The sequence below is a fragment of the Bombina bombina genome, chromosome 9 (genome assembly GCF_027579735.1).
Source record: "Bombina bombina isolate aBomBom1 chromosome 9, aBomBom1.pri, whole genome shotgun sequence".
NCBI classification, from domain to species: domain Eukaryota; kingdom Metazoa; phylum Chordata; class Amphibia; order Anura; family Bombinatoridae; genus Bombina; species Bombina bombina.
In genome coordinates, this window is record NC_069507.1 from 247,237,116 (window position 1) to 247,254,741 (window position 17,626).

General features: G+C 38.7%; 1 protein-coding gene across 5 annotated transcripts in view; it reads left to right on the top strand.

Moving 5' to 3' along the window:
• XPNPEP1 (X-prolyl aminopeptidase 1) overlaps positions 1-17,626 on the top strand; it is an 84,682-nt gene that overhangs the window by 40,685 nt on the left and 26,371 nt on the right. For all 5 annotated transcript variants that reach the window (XM_053692771.1, XM_053692770.1, XM_053692769.1 and 2 more), the window contains 6 exons: positions 618-707; positions 9,855-9,905; positions 11,251-11,309; positions 11,972-12,049; positions 13,961-14,032; positions 16,097-16,157. In XM_053692771.1, coding sequence (XP_053548746.1) covers positions 618-707; positions 9,855-9,905; positions 11,251-11,309; positions 11,972-12,049; positions 13,961-14,032; positions 16,097-16,157 — 411 coding nt within the window. The remainder of the gene's footprint in view (positions 1-617; positions 708-9,854; positions 9,906-11,250; positions 11,310-11,971; positions 12,050-13,960; positions 14,033-16,096; positions 16,158-17,626) is intronic.

Below are 17,626 nucleotides of genomic sequence, written 5' to 3' on the forward strand. Positions count from 1 at the left end.
TATGGAATGACCCGGAAGTGCATGCTTGTCTGTGGGATGCACGCTTACTGGCTGATATGGAATGACCCGGAAGTGCATGCTTGTCTGTGGGATGCACGCTTACTGGCTGATATGGAATGACCCGGAAGTGCATGCTTGTCTGTGGGATGCACGCTTACTGGCTGATATGGAAGGCGCCCCAGCTCTATTGCTGAAAAGGGCCTCACAAGCACAACAACTAAACTGCAATACACGTTAAAGTACTTTTTATGACAAACTAAAAAGTATTTTTAATGATTATTCAACTAAAAAAGTATTTGTATATCTATGTATGTGTTTTTTTACCTTTGGGCTTCCAGACAACCTTAGTATATTGTAACTTTATCTGGCACCTCAATAATCTCCTGTTTCCTGTAACATTAAGTTATGGTCATTTGTGTTCTCGTATACAGCAGCACAAGATAACGCAGTGTCTTTTTATTATTTGTAATTCTTCTTATTAAGAACAATTTGCAAGTCTTGGTTTAATTGCTTCTTTAGTAATGTCCCTGAAACTAGATGAATCGGATACATTTTGACAATATTCTGTTCCCTCAGCCCGTTCATCACAGTGAGTTGATATCATTTTTTTTCCCCAGACCCACAGGTACCTCACTCAGTACACTCCAGTGTGTGTAGCGAAAGCCGTAAAAAACACTTCAGAAATTGAAGGCATGAAAAGAGCGCATGTAAGTTATTTACTGTGTGCGACTTGCAATATCGTGCAGAATCCAAAGAATAACATCATGTTTATGTTCATCTTGTTTTTTATTTTTAATCCTGATTCCCAAATCTGTTATTTCACTAAACGTATGTTACGATATGATGGTTTGTTAAATCGTCTATGATCTGGCGATTTATTTTACCTCCAGCAGGTTTCTTCAAAGTACATGTCGGCATAATGCTGATTTTTTTTTTTTCCAGTTGCCACTAAATGGTGTAAATTTTACATTTTTTATGTTAAATATAGCATAAAATATTAAATATAGCATATATATATATATATATATATATATATATATATACACACACACACACACACACACACACACACACACACACACACACACACACACACACATATATATATATATATACAGGGAGTGCAGAATTATTAGGCAAATGAGTATTTTGACCACATCATCCTCTTTATGCATGTTGTCTTACTCCAAGCTGTATAGGCTCGAAAGCCTACTACCAATTAAGCATATTAGGTGATGTGCATCTCTGTAATGAGAAGGGGTGTGGTCTAATGACATCAACACCCTATATCAGGTGTGCATAATTATTAGGCAACTTCCTTTCCTTTGGCAAAATGGGTCAAAAGAAGGACTTGACAGGCTCAGAAAAGTAAAAAATAGTGAGATATCTTGCAGAGGGATGCAGCACTCTTAAAATTGCAAAGCTTCTGAAGCGTGATCATCGAACAATCAAGCGTTTCATTCAAAATAGTCAACAGGGTCGCAAGAAGCGTGTGGAAAAACCAAGGCGCAAAATAACTGCCCATGAACTGAGAAAAGTCAAGCGTGCAGCTGCCAAGATGCCACTTGCCACCAGTTTGGCCATATTTCAGAGCTGCAACATCACTGGAGTGCCCAAAAGCACAAGGTGTGCAATACTCAGAGACATGGCCAAGGTAAGAAAGGCTGAAAGACGACCACCACTGAACAAGACACACAAGCTGAAACATCAAGACTGGGCCAAGAAATATCTCAAGACTGATTTTTCTAAGGTTTTATGGACTGATGAAATGAGAGTGAGTCTTGATGGGCCAGATGGATGGGCCCGTTGCTGGATTGGTAAAGGGCAGAGAGCTCCAGTCCGACTCAGACGCCAGCAAGGTGGAGGTGGAGTACTGGTTTGGGCTGGTATCATCAAAGATGAGCTTGTGGGGCCTTTTCGGGTTGAGGATGGAGTCAAGCTCAACTCCCAGTCCTACTGCCAGTTTCTGGAAGACACCTTCTTCAAGCAGTGGTACAGGAAGAAGTCTGCATCCTTCAAGAAAAACATGATTTTCATGCAGGATAATGCTCCATCACACGCGTTCAAGTACTCCACAGCGTGGCTGGCAAGAAAGGGTATAAAAGAAGAAAATCTAATGACATGGCCTCCTTGTTCACCTGATCTGAACCCCATTGAGAACCTGTGGTCCATCATCAAATGTGAGATTTACAAGGAGGGAAAACAGTACACCTCTCTGAACAGTGTCTGGGAGGCTGTGGTTGCTGCTGCACGCAATGTTGATGGTGAACAGATCAAAACACTGACATAATCCATGGATGGCAGGCTTTTGAGTGTCCTTGCAAAGAAAGGTGGCTATATTGGTCACTGATTTGTTTTTGTTTTGTTTTTGAATGTCAGAAATGTATATTTGTGAATGTTGAGATGTTATATTGGTTTCACTGGTAAAAATAAATAATTGAAATGGGTATATATTTGTTTTTTGTTAAGTTGCCTAATAATTATGCACAGTAATAGTCACCTGCACACACAGATATCCCCCTAAAATAGCTAAAACTAAAAACAAACTAAAAACTACTTCCAAAAATATTCAGCTTTGATATTAATGAGTTTTTTGGGTTCATTGAGAACATGGTTGTTGTTCAATAATAAAATTAATCCTCAAAAATACAACTTGCCTAATAATTCTGCACTCCCTGTGTGTGTGTATATATATATATATATATATATATATATATATATATATATATATATATATATATATATATATATATATATATATATATATACACATACACCATTTTAAAGCGACTTTCTAAATTTTACTTAGGAGGAAGCGTTCTTTGTGAAACGCATGTCAGGGGTGCTACAGGAGTAGCTTCGTCTCTCTATGTTGTTTATTTTAACTTGCTTACCATGGTTCAATATTAGCTAACTGGTATACCATTACTGCTTACCTCAGCCTAACAGTTTTATTAAAATTATAAATATAAGCTTAATTTAGCCTTCGGATTGTAAGGGCTTGGTTCATTTCGTTTTATTTTTAACTGTTGATATCTATTATACATGAGTATCTTTCCGGTAACTTTATATTCAATACCAACCTTGATTAGGTGTTTTTAAACTTAGCTTATGCTATTGTATGATTTATTATTCCTGGCTGTGATTTTGATTTTCCAATAAAGATAGCAATGTGTGAATGTGATAATCACAAACAATTTAATAGAGAGATACTTTTAATATGAAAAAATAAAGGTTTTGTTGCTCTTTTCTTATAAAAAGCAAGAAAAAAATGATTTATTAAGCTTGCTTATATAAGGTGAGACATTAATTTTGTAATTGAGTAATTTTAAATGGGACTTCACAGAAATTGAAATATATATATGCAACAGGAAAGATTGTAAACAAAACTTTGAATGTAGTTCTGAGCAACTCTGATGAGATAATGTTTAAATGAAACAGTTAATGATGATTAAAGCAGTTCCAGTAAATCCAAGGAATATACTGCTTAGTTTAAGTAGAGGTAATTTCTTCACGCACTCACACATTCACGCAATAAAATATATACACAGTCCAGACATACTAGCTTGTAACCCAAACCGCTGTAGACAGAGTAAGATGCGCAACTTAAATATCAATATATAATTTGTTATATAACAAACAATGGGGTTTCAGGATAAACCATTATATAAGAATCTTATTGGAGCGTGGAGAGCGGTACTTATCTCAAACTGTAGCGGTGGTTGAAGCGTGGAGAGCGGAAATGCCTTTGAGAAGGCTAACAGTGAGGAAGAAGGCAGCTCTTAGATCCGGTGTCTGTTTGGTGTGAGCGCGACTTCGGCGTGAGGAAAGAAGATCCGGTAGGCGTAAGAATCCGGAAGATGGATCCCGGTCTGGATAGGAGAAACAGCAGATACCCAGCGGGTATCGTAAAGAGCAGCAAATGACCTGAAAGATTAGGCAAAAAGTCAAAAGTGAAAGTAGCTCCACAGAGGAGCAAGGTAATCTGTGAGAATCAGCTTTAATTTTCAGGCCCTGATTGAGGGGTAAGCACTTCCTTAAATAGGAAGGAAGTGCTTATGCAGGTTCAGATTTAAAGGGATATCACATGCCCCCCTCCTCAGGGAATCACCCCTGGGGATTCTGTGTGAGGTTTGAGTGGATATTTCTTATGGAAAGACCTGATCAATCGGGGTGAATGGACTTCAGAATGGATGAGCCAAGAGTTTTCCTTGGGGCCGTAACCCTTCCATTTAATGAGATATTCCAGTTTATTCCTGTGTATCCTAGAATCCAGTATGGATTCTACCTCAAATTCTTCTTGATGATCCACCATAACAGGAGGTGGTGGAATGGTAGAAGTACGGTCTTTGATTGGGAATGGTTTCAACAACGAGATATGGAAAGAAGGATGTATTTTATAGTCTTTAGGTAATTTAAGCCTAACCACGTTGGAATTGATCACTTGTTCTATTGGAAACGGACCCAAGAACTGATTTGAAAGTTTCTTGCTAGGAACTTTGAGTTTAAGATTCTTTGTTGATAGAAGTACTAAGTCCCCAATCTTATAATCAGGACCCTTTCTATGTTTTAAGTCATAATATGTCTTTTGATATTGTTTAGCTTCTTGTAGATGTCTTTTTAGGACTTTTAACCTTTCTTGGAGGTTGAATGTAAATTCAGTTGCTGTGGGAGAGTTTACTGATTTATTAGAAAGAGATATAGTGTTAGGGTGATAACCATATGTTGCATAAAAGGGGGAAGTTTTGATAGAGGCACTTATTGAATTATTATATGTGAATTCGGCCATGGGGAGAAAAACTGTCCAATCATCTTGGAGATGTGAGATGTAACAACGTAAGAATTGCTCTATGGTCTGATTAAGTCTCTCTGTTAGTCCATTTGTCTGGGGATGGAAAGCAGTGGTATAAAGGTGGTCAATCTTTAACAGTTTACAAAGAGATCTCCAGAAAGAAGATGTAAATTGTGTTCCCCTGTCGGTAATTATGTTGGAAGGTAAACCATGTAGTCTGACTATCTGGTCAATAAATACTTTAGCCGTAGTCATAGCTGAGGGTAATCCCTTAAGAGGGATGAAATGAGCTAGTCTGGTTAAATGGTCAACTATTACCATGATAGTGTTATATTGTTGAGCAAGTGGAAGTTCAACAATGAAATCCATGGCTATGGTACTCCATGGTTTATCCGGGATAGGCAGAGGTGTGAGTAAACCAATTGGTCTCTTATGTACTAATTTATTTCGGGCACAATTCTCACATCCTGATACATAATCATAAATATATTTATTCATGCCAGGCCACCAGAAATTACGTCTGGTTAGGTCAATGGTTTTTTTAATTCCAGGATGACCGGACATAGTATCATCATGGGTGTGTGCGAGTATTGAAGGTCTCATACTCTTGGGTATATACAATTGACTGTTATGATAATATAGTCCAGATTGAGAATTTTTAACACAAGACTGGTGAGGTATTGAATCTTGTTTTAAAGCCTTATGAACTTCTTGTTCTATAGGTGTCAGGACGCCTATGATTTTTTCAGGAGGGATAGTAAAATTAGGTGGTTCATGAGTCAGACTTTCGTATATACGCGATAAAGCATCGGCCTTAGTATTTTGACTGCCAGGTTTGTAGGTAATTATAAAGTTAAAACGGTCTAAAAATAGAGACCATCTCGCTTGTCTGGCTGTCAAAGTCTTGTTCTTTTTTAAATATTCAAGATTCTTATGGTCAGTAAAAATAATGAACGGGAGTTTAGATCCTTCTAGGAGGTGTCTCCATTGTTCTAGGGCACTCTTTATTGATAACAATTCTTTGTCCCCCACACTATAGTTACATTCTGCACTAGTTAGGGTTCTTCAATAAAAGGCTATGGGGTGAATTTCCCCATTCTCACCATGTTGTTGGGAGAGTACTGCGCCTATGCCTGTATTAGAGGCATCTACTTCAAGTTGGAATTGAAGATCGAAGTTGGGCAGTGATAAGATTGGAGCTGTAGAAAATAACTTTTTAAGTTTATCGAAGGTTTCTTGAGCTTTTTGAGACCATTTGAATCTTTGATTAACACTAGTTAGTTGTGTCAGTGGTCTAACTATTGAAGAAAAGTTTTTAATAAACTTTCGATAAAAATTAGCGAAACCTATAAAGCGTTGTAGCGCTTTCACAGTAGTGGGAGCAGGCCAATCTTTAATGGCAGACACTTTTTCAGGATCCATTTGTACTTGGTTAGGAGTTATTATATAACCTAAAATTTTTATCTTAGAGACGTGGAATACGCATTTTTCTAATTTAGCGTATAATTTGTGCTCCTTGAGACGAGTGAGCACCCATCTTACGTGCTTTTCGTGTTCAGTGGGAGATTTGGAGTATATTAAGATATCATCTAAGTAGATTATAACACAGATGTCCATGAGGTTGTGGAATATTTCATTAATAAAATGCTGGAAGGTTGCAGGAGCATTGCTTAGGCCGAAGGGCATTACATTGTATTGAAAAAGCCCATAACGGGTTCTAAAGGCGGTTTTCCATTCGTGACCTTCTTTCATACGGATAAGGTTGTAAGCCCCCTTAAGATCAAGTTTTGAATAGATTGTAGCTTCATTTAATCGTTCTAATAATTCGGGTATGAGGGGTAGAGGATACCTGTTTTTAATAGTAATTTCATTTAAAGCTCTGTAGTCAATAATAGGTCTTATTGTTCCGTCCTTATTACGTACTAAGAACATTCCAGCAGCAGCTGGAGATGTTGAATGGGATATAAATCCTTTTCGGAGATTGTCGTCGAGGTAGGAACGTAGGTAAGTAAGTTCTTCTTGTGAAAGTGGGTATATTTTGCAGTGAGGTATTTGAGAGCCAGGTATCAAATCAATTGGACAGTCAAACTCCCTATGAGGTGGGAGGTTTTCTGCCTCTTTTAGATCAAACACCTCTGCCAGATCCTGATAAATTTCTGGTAGTTCTGGTTCAATAGCAGAGATTAACTGAAATGGGAAACATGTTTTTAAACAGAATGGTGATTCTAATGTTACCTGTGGAGAGGACCAGTCAATGCTGGGGTTATGTTTTTGTAACCATGTAAAACCTAAAATGAGAGCATGCATGTGGATGGAAATTAAGTCAAAAGAAAGATATTCTGTATGTCCATCGTCAGTTGTCACTAGTAAAGGTATCGTTTGATGGGTAATGGGACCATGTTGTATGAGTGAGCCATGAATGAGTTTAACAGAGACTGGTTGTGCCTTGCAAACAATAGGAATTTTATTTAATTCAACAAAAGAAATATCTATATAATTTCCGGCTGCCCCAGAATCGATCAATGCGTTAGACCGTACGTTTTTCCGATCCCACTGTAAAGAAAGGTTGAGAGTCAGTTGAGGGTTTTGAGTGAAGTATAAAATATTATGTTTTGAATGAATCTTACCCTTCTTCTGCCTTTGAAGAATTGGGCAATTAGTAACGGAGTGTTCTTTTTGCCCACAGTATAAGCAAAGATTCTCTGATCTGCGTCTGGCCTTTTCTTTGGGTGTTAAAGGTCCTTTTATGGCTCCAATCTCCATTGGGGTCTGATTCGATGTACCCTTTTCCTGGTTTGATGTGTAAAGATACGGACGTCTAGGTGTTCCGTCATAAGTAGCTCTCTCAGCCTTCCTTTCACGTAGTCGGCGATCCAGGGTAGTACTTAATTTCATGAGTCCGTTCAGAGATTCGGGCATCTCCAAACGGGACAACTCATCTTTTAACGTTTCCGAAAGTCCCAGTCTGAATTGGTTCTTCAAACTAATTTCATTCCATTTGGAATCATCAATCCACATTTGGAATTCGGTAATGTAGTCTTCTACATTCCTTTTACCCTGTTTTAGGGATCTCAATTTCGTTTCTGCCGTTATCTGAGAGTGAGAGTCCTCATATAAGGATGTCATGGCCAAAAAAAATTCTTCCAGGGAATCCAAAATTGGATGGTTATTCTCAAAATATCTATTAGCCCATGAGCGAGGCTCCCCCTGGAGGAAGGAGATAGTGGTACAAACCTTGATTCAGAGTGATAAGTCTTAGGCCTAAGTGAGAAAAGTAAATTGCAAGCATTTTTAAAGTCTCTATATTCACTTCGTTTACCAGAAAAGGGTTGTGGGTAATTAATGTGAGGTTCAGGGACTTCTGAGCTCTTCACTGGTAAACATTCTTTTACTAAAGTTTTAAGTGCTTTATTTTCTGTTTGTACCTCTGTTAAGGCCCTGGCTAGATATTCCAATTTTTGATGAATATTAGTGAATTCATTCTTTATTTCATTAGGATCCATCTTTAATTTTATACAGGTTATAACCTTATGGGCCTGAAAATTCTGTGATAATCACGAACAATTTAATAGAGAGATACTTTTAATATGAAAAAATAAAGGTTTTGTTGCTCTTTTCTTATAAAAAGCAAGAAAAAAATGATTTATTAAGCTTGCTTATATAAGGTGAGACATTAATTTTGTAATTGAGTAATTTTAAATGGGACTTCACAGAAATTGAAATATATATATGCAACAGGAAAGATTGTAAACAAAACTTTGAATGTAGTTCTGAGCAACTCTGATGAGATAATGTTTAAATGAAACAGTTAATGATGATTAAAGCAGTTCCAGTAAATCCAAGGAATATACTGCTTAGTTTAAGTAGAGGTAATTTCTTCACGCACTCACACATTCACGCAATAAAATATATACACAGTCCAGACATACTAGCTTGTAACCCAAACCGCTGTAGACAGAGTAAGATGCGCAACTTAAATATCAATATATAATTTGTTATATAACAAACAATGGGGTTTCAGGATAAACCGTTATATAAGAATCTTATTGGAGCGTGGAGAGCGGTACTTATCTCAAACTGTAGCGGTGGTTGAAGCGTGGAGAGCGGAAATGCCTTTGAGAAGGCTAACAGTGAGGAAGAAGGCAGCTCTTAGATCCGGTGTCTGTTTGGTGTGAGCGCGACTTCGGCGTGAGGAAAGAAGATCCGGTAGGCGTAAGAATCCGGAAGATGGATCCCGGTCTGGATAGGAGAAACAGCAGATACCCAGCGGGTATCGTAAAGAGCAGCAAATGACCTGAAAGATTAGGCAAAAAGTCAAAAGTGAAAGTAGCTCCACAGAGGAGCAAGGTAATCTGTGAGAATCAGCTTTAATTTTCAGGCCCTGATTGAGGGGTAAGCACTTCCTTAAATAGGAAGGAAGTGCTTATGCAGGTTCAGATTTAAAGGGATATCACAGTGAATGACATGGAATAATATTTTTCTATAATTTCTAAATCAGTCTTGCTGAGTTAATAAATACTTCATATCGTGGAGCTAATCCTTCTATACTCAATTGTGCACTTCTTTACAATTAGTTTAGCTAGTTGTTATCTTCACCAATAATAAGTCTGGATTGGTTTCTCCAAATGTGGAAAGGGTTTTTTGGCTACTGAAAAACAATTGCAGTAAACAAAGGTGATAATGTGTTGTGAAAATGTTGACAGTTGGCTAATATGTTTATCTTTTTCAATACTGCAGATGTATAAAATGTATCAGAAGCGCTTGTTGCCAATGAGATTAGTGATAGCACAAGCTATATAGCTACATCTCAATGAGTTAAAGGGAAAAATGCTCTGAAATGGGGTTCACTGAGCAGAAAAGAGATTTAGCTGCAGTCACATTTGTAAACTGTAAATGTATAAATACTCATTTTATAATATTATAGTTTGGTAATGATGCAATTAATATGCTACTTTTATGCTTATGTTCTATAAAAAGTGTCCTTCAGCTTAATCATCTATTCTGCTTTACTGCGCTAGGGTAAGTAATCTGTATCGGTGATCATTGCTGTCTTTATTTTTAGGTTAAAGATGCTGTTGCACTTTGTGAGTTTTTTGCCTGGCTCGAGAAAGAGGTAAAGCAGCGAACTTTTATTAATTTATTGCAAACAAAACAACATTTTCCTACTATTTTATATTCATTATTAATCAGAAGATTTTTTTAATAAAGCATCATAAAGAACCCTTTATATGCACTATTGGAAAAGATGTGTTGTGCATTGGTTCTTAAAAATAAATAAATATTTCCGTCTTGCTCCCCCCCCCCCCACAAGCCCGTGCTGCTCTGTAGTGCAAGGAATGCTTGGAGCACATGGCAGTGAGGATCATGTGCACAGTTTTGGCCTCAGAGCTTGTGTAATGAGGGTTATTTAACTCATAGATCATCTCCTTTTAACTGTGTTTAGTTTCCGTCTTGTACGATCAGATCATTTTCTGTCTACCTTAAAAGTGCAAAAAGACAATTCTGTGTTGTGTTAGATCACTTTATTATTGCACTGTTGCTTGTACAAAACTATGTGTTTAATCCCTGCAAAGCGGTTAAACACATAGCTGAAGTCATCTCCAGAGCAGCAATTCACTACTGGAAGCTAGCTAGTGAACCATTGACAAGAGGCATGTGTGTAGCCACCAATCACCAGCTAGCTCCCTGTAGTTTTCTCCCGAGCCTACCTAGGTATGCTTTTCTACAAAGAGTACAAAAAGACTGAAGTGATTTTCATAATTAGAAGTAAATTTAAAGGCAATTTTCTATCGGAACCATTAAAGTTTAGTTTTGTACTTTTAGCTTTTTTGAGTAATTCCCTTTCTGACTTGATGATTATAAAACTCGCCATCATGGGCAGAAATCGTGCAAAAATGACAATGTCTCTCCTTCACATCCAAATCCTGCATAGTGAGATAAACGTCTCGCAAACTGATATTTGCCTGTCTCAAATGGTAAGACCTCACAGTACTGACGAGGTTAGATAATCTCACCAGACCAGAGAGCTTCACAGCATCATATGCTTTCCCTGACTGATCCAACAAACTCTCCAGTTCCTCAGTGATAACGGAACCATCACTGGAACCAGCGCGGAGCTCGGCTACATCCTGTTTGTAGACCTTATAGGGGAGGGTCGTTTCATAAGTTGTACAGGCTGAGATGGAAGTAAGAGCAGGGTCCCAGATTCTCTAGGGAAGTAACCTGCAAATGTGTCCACATCCTGCTATTGTCACTAGTGATAGACCCTACAAATCTGTCATCGTCCTCTGGTCTTAGGGAGTTTGATGAGTTTGGTGCATTTTAATGTACAATGCAGCCTTATTGTACATGTAATTAGGTAGTTGTGAGGCTGAGTGTTACCCTCGCTAGTGTGAGTACTATTGAATGGAATGTTTCTCTGACACGTGTGTAAGTAAATTGTTCATTTTTGTCTTTAGATTGTTAAAGATACAGTCACAGAAATCTCCGCTTCTGATAAGGCTGAAGAGTTTCGCAGGTGAAGTTTCATTACAAATTTATCTGAACTGGAAGTTGAAAATCCGACAATCCTGTTGCTTTTCCTTTTTTTCCTTATTCAGAAAGGGACTGATACATGAAGATTAATTACACACAAGCAGACATTGCATTTAAAGGGATAGCGTACTGTAAAATAGTTTTCCCTTAATCTGTTTCCAATTACTTGTTATACCAGCTGCAGAGTATTTAATGTATGAGTAATTGCTTATTTAGGTTTATTTTTGTATATAAAATAGCTGATTTTGTTCTTTGAATTCACAACCCAATAAATTAGGTTGAGCTTGCAGGAAAATCAGATCTCATTTTATCACTTTCTATACACACACATTTCTTTATATTATCTCTATCTGTATACCAAAGCCCACTACTTAAAGAGAACAATTGAAAATTAACATTTTATTGCTTATCTCTCCTACCTCCCACTGGGAGTGTAATTTCTTCTGCTGGATGTGTTTACACAGCTTTTCTATAGCTTATACTTAAGTAAAATCAGCTATAGCAGTCATGGTTCTTCTGGGTTGGACGAGACGTACCTGCATACTTGGGTCTACCTGAGTGCTAACTTTATAACAGTACTTGAATTATTTGTTTGTAAAGAGCACAGATACAGAATTCATTATTCTGCTCATTCGTGTTTTTCAGCCAGCAGGAGGATTTCGTAGAACTCAGTTTTGCTACAATTTCCAGTACAGGACCTAACGGTGCCATCATCCACTACAAGTATGTGAATATTCAGGTTTTCTAAACTCCCAATGTCTCTGTTTTCCTACTTATGGCTTCTTCCTTGTTTCCTTCTGACTATAAAAAGTATAACATATCTTCAACTCTATTGGTAGTGAGCTCAAAGGGAACGTGTGTTTTCTAGACAATACAACACGTGTTACACAGTTAATATGCCGGAAATCAGTAGAGATATTAAAGGGATGTTAAACAGTCATTTTCATTGTTGTAATAAAACAAAACACTAAGCAGTTGCTTATACTTAAAGGGATATTAAACACTTTTAAATTGTAAGAAAAAAAGATGCATTGTGTATATAAAAAAACTCTTCAATATACTTTATTATTACATTATTTATTTTGTCCCCTTTTCCTGTAATTCCATTCTGAAATTGTGAGCTTTTCAGTTCCTGTTAGAAATGTAAATGCTGAACACTGTTATATTCCACACAGCCATTGGCTGCACACTCTAGTGACCTATTTATAACCGTTCCTAATTGGTCACAGCAGAGAAGGTAACCTAAGTTACAACATGGCAGCTCCCATTGTTTTATAGACACTAAAACTCTACACTAATTTTGTCAATATTTAAACGGCTAATGACACTTTAAAAATACATCTACATGTTAATCTCAGACTAATCTTTTCTTTGAATGCTTCATTCTATCTAGCATTTATTTAGTGTTTAATGTCCCTTTAGTAGAAAGCATTGAAATATGTATTAATTTATTTAAGTGTATTTACCTTTTATTTATTTTTTACACTACATTTGTGCTTCCTGTCACAGCCCTACAAGGTGGAGGAGCCTCTGCAGGAAGTTTTATCTTAGCCTGATGTCCTAAAACTTCTAGGCTATGTGAATAAGCTAGATAACACAGAGTCAAATGTGCTCATGCCCACAACTGACAGAGTAAAATTTAGGGTTTGAAAATTCTCTGGTCTTAAAACAATGAGGGCAGATGCTGAGAATTTCTAAGTGCTAATTTTGCAAGAAAACAAGTAAGTTATTTGCTGCCTTTTACAGTGTGTTTTTGTTTTTTATATTTACTTTGGTTTAACATATTTGTTTTTACCAAATGAGCACTGGTTAATATCCCTTTAAAAATGATGAATTGGACAAATGAGTGAGTGTAATATTATGTATTGAGGATTCACCATAAGGTTAATTATAGACTCAGTTGCACTTTACTATTGGTAGCAAAAGAAGAAGCGATCTGGGAGTTATTACATCAGATTATTAGAAGTTTGTGCAGCAGGAGGGGATAATTGTGAGGTATCGGCAGCCAACACGGTTCATGTGCCGATTATAGATCAGTAGTTATGTTGTGCACTTTGTGTAGATCTGGCGAACAGATGGATATAAATAAACTAGAGACCGCCAGAAGGCGGCACGTGGTCTACACAATGCACCGTACGTAATCTATAGCTTAGAGGAGAGAATAGAGAGAAGGGAAGCAATGAAAGCGGCAAGTGTATTAAAGGGACATGAAACCGATTTTTCTGCCATTATTCAGATTGTTGTTATCAAATTGTTTGTTCTCTTGGTGCTCTTTGTTGAAAAGAAGGTAGGTGGACTCAGGAGCATGCATGTGTCTGGAGCACTATATGGCAGCAGTTTTGTAAAAATGCTTCTAACAATATTATACATATGCAAGAACAATAGATACAATACAGTGATTCAGACACGTGCACTGTACCTCCCTAGATATGCACTTCAGCAAACCATACCACATGAACAAAGCACATTTGATAATAGAAGTAATTTGCATGTTCTATCTGAATTGTAAAATATTTGAGTTTCTTGTCTCTGTAAGGGATTTATTCCTACGAGTTATTAAACGTGCACTTCACAGGCATATCTGGGTAGACTAGGTCTTTTGGTTCTCACCTGTGCTGTTGCTATTTGTTCCAGACCTGTTCCTGAAACAAACAGGACGTTGTCGGTTAATGAGATCTTCCTCCTGGACTCTGGTGCGCAATACAAGTAAGATAATTACTACCCAGCAGTGTGCGCGATTGTGACATATGGCTTTGTGTAAAGGATGTTTGCTTGAAGGCCACAAATGGTTACATTTGTATTCATTATAGCTAACCCAAATGGCATTAGTTATGTGTTCATTGATACATTTATAATAGAGCAGGTTTCATAATATATGGCTTTGTTCTTTTGTTTTTCATGGCATGTCACTCTATTGTCCTGTCACTCTATTGTCCTGTCCCTCTAGACCCTTGTCCTGTCCCTCTAGATCCTTGTCCTGTCCCTCTAGATCCTTGTAGACCCTTGTCCTGTCCCTCTAGACCCTTGTCCTGTCCCTCTAGACCAGTGCTTTCCAAACTGTGTGTCGGCAGCAGTGTGTAGGTGTTTCCCTGCTTCAGCACAAATTTTTTTTAAATTTAATTTTTAAATTTATATTTTTTTTGGTTTCTGACATCCCGCCTGCCTGCTACGTATATCACATGGTTGACACGTGATTGATACCTAGGGGGTCACAGATCATCTTAACCTATTGGCACAGCTCAGTGGGAACTGAAACTATTCCCATTGGCAGCTTTGGCGGCACATTGGCTCCTGACTGCACGTGTAGTCTTCTTAATTGGCTCGTGACTGCATGTGTAGTCAGTGAGTGGGACAGCAGTGTGTTTGCAGCGCGGGCAGTAGTCACTCAGACTCGCAGAGCTCTAAGGGCGGCAGCTTAAACGCTGAGTTGAGTCAGAAGTCAGTGGGGTTTTTTTTTGCAGCTAGCTCCCAGTAGTGCATTGCTGCTCCTGCTCTTGATATATGGATAGGAAGGGGGAAGCTTAAAAATGCTTCATGATGAAATGCAAGTGTCTTTATCTAATATTCCACCAAATATTCAGAAATTGTGTTCATCCCATTAACCTCATACATCCCTTTAAAATAGTAAGTAGCTATTGGTGTTATTAAACTTTTTTTAATTCTTGCACATACTGTTACTTGTAAATACATTTGTTATTATATCATTTATGTATGTGTCCGTATCTCTTAAAACAAGTTAGTGTAACCTCCTGTTTGCTAGTACAACTGAATTACTGTGTCACAAAATGATGTAGGTCTAAAAAGTGTGTCACCGACATGAAAAGTTTGGAAAGCTCTGCTCTAGACCCTTGTCCTGTCCCTCTAGACCCTTGTCCTGTCCCTCTAGACCCTTGTCCTGTCCCTCTAGACCCTTGTCCTGTCCCTCTAGACCCTTGTCCTGGCCCTCTAGACCCTTGTCCTGGCCCTCTAGACCCTTGTCCTGGCCCTCTAGACCCTTGTCCTGGCCCTCTAGACCCTTGTCCTGGCCCTCTAGACCCTTGTCCTGGCCCTCTAGACCCTTGTCCTGGCCCTCTAGACCCTTGTCCTGGCCCTCTAGACCCTTGTCCTGGCCCTCTAGACCCTTGTCCTGGCCCTCTAGACCCTTGTCCTGGCCCTCTAGACCCTTGTCCTGGCCCTCTAGACCCTTGTCCTGGCCCTCTAGACCCTTGTCCTGGCCCTCTAGACCCTTGTCCTGTCCCTCTAGACCCTTGTCCTGTCCCTCTAGACCCTTGTCCTGGCCCTCTAGACCCTTGTCCTGTCCCTCTAGACCCTTGTAGACCCTTGTCCTGTCCCTCTAGACCCTTGTCCTGTCCCTCTAGACCCTTGTCCTGTCCCTCTAGACCCTTGTCCTGTCCCTCTAGACCCTTGTCCTGTCCCTCTAGACCCTTGTCCTGTCCCTCTAGACCCTTGTAGACCCTTGTCCTGTCCCTCTAGACCCTTGTCCTGTCCCTCTAGACCCTTGTCCTGTCCCTCTAGACCCTTGTCCTTATTAGCCAGTGGGTATTAAGAGGAAGTACACAGCTGATACTGCTCACTAGATTCCACTTAAATTGAAACAACTTCTGCTTCCATTTTGTTTGATATAATAGATCTATTTTTTCCCTTAAAAAAAAAAAAATCAGATTACTATAGACTTTTCGCTGCCTGATTACTTGCATTTGAAAATGGTTTCTACTTATTTGTAAAACAGAAATATTACTAAATGAGTCACTGTCTGTATCTTTCTGTAAGGGACGGTACTACTGATGTGACCAGAACTGTGCATTTTGGAACGCCGACTGACTATCAAAAGGTACCTGTGAAACTCCACACAGGATTCTCCATTTTGTGCACAAACTCTTACACACCCATATGATGAGCCTCACATTAACACTAGCTTACAAACATTCACTCCCCAACATCCTAAGTCTCATTTAGCTACACGCACTTTATCTGCTTATGGTCACTTATACGACCTAGCACTCACACACACAATTCTGTGCACACTCAACTGTTCACTTTATCTGCTTATGGTCACTGATACGACCTAGCACTCACACACACAATTCTGTGCACACTCAACTGTTCACTTTATCTGCTTATGGTCACGGAAATGTCCTAGCACTCACACACACACACAATTCTGTGCACACTCAAATGTTCACTTTATCTGCTTATGGTCACTGATACGACCTAGCACTCACACATACAATTCTGTGCACACTCAAATGTTCACTTTATCTGCTTATGGTCACTGATACGACCTAGCACTCACACATACAATTCTGTGCACACTCAAATGTTCACTTTATATGCTTATGGTCACTGATACGACCTAGCACTCACACATACAATTCTGTGCACACTCAACTGTTCACTTTATCTGCTTATGGTCACTTATACGACCTAGCACTCACACACACAATTCTGTGCACACTCAACTGTTCACTTTATCTGCTTATGGTCACTGATACGACCTAGCACTCACACACACAATTCTGTGCACACTCAACTGTTCACTTTATCTGCTTATGGTCACTTATACGACCTAGCACTCACACACACAATTCTGTGCACACTCAAATGTTCACTTTATCTGCTTATGGTCACTTATACGACCTAGCACTCACACACACAATTCTGTGCACACTCAAATGTTCACTTTATCTGCTTATGGTCACTGATATGACCTAGCACTCACACCTACAATTCTGTGCACACTCAAATGTTCACTTTATCTGCTTATGGTCACTGATACGACCTAGCACTCACACATACAATTCTGTGCACACTCAAATGTTCACTTTATCTGCTTATGGTCACTGATACGACCTAGCACTCACACATACAATTCTGTGCACACTCAAATGTTCACTTTATCTGCTTATGGTCACACAAACGTCCTAGCACTCACACATACAATTCTGTGCACACTCAAATGTTCACTTTATCTGCTTATGGTCACTGATACGACCTAGCACTCACACATACAATTCTGTGCACACTCAAATGTTCACTTTATCTGCTTATGGTCACTGATACGACCTAGCACTCACACATACAATTCTGTGCACACTCAACTGTTCACTTTATCTGCTTATGGTCACTTATGCGACCTAGCACTCACACACACAATTCTGTGCACACTCAAATGTTCACTTTATCTGCTTATGGTCACTGATACGACCTAGCACTCACACACACAATTCTGTGCACACTCAAATGTTCACTTTATCTGCTTATGGTCACTGATACGACCTAGCACTCACACATACAATTCTG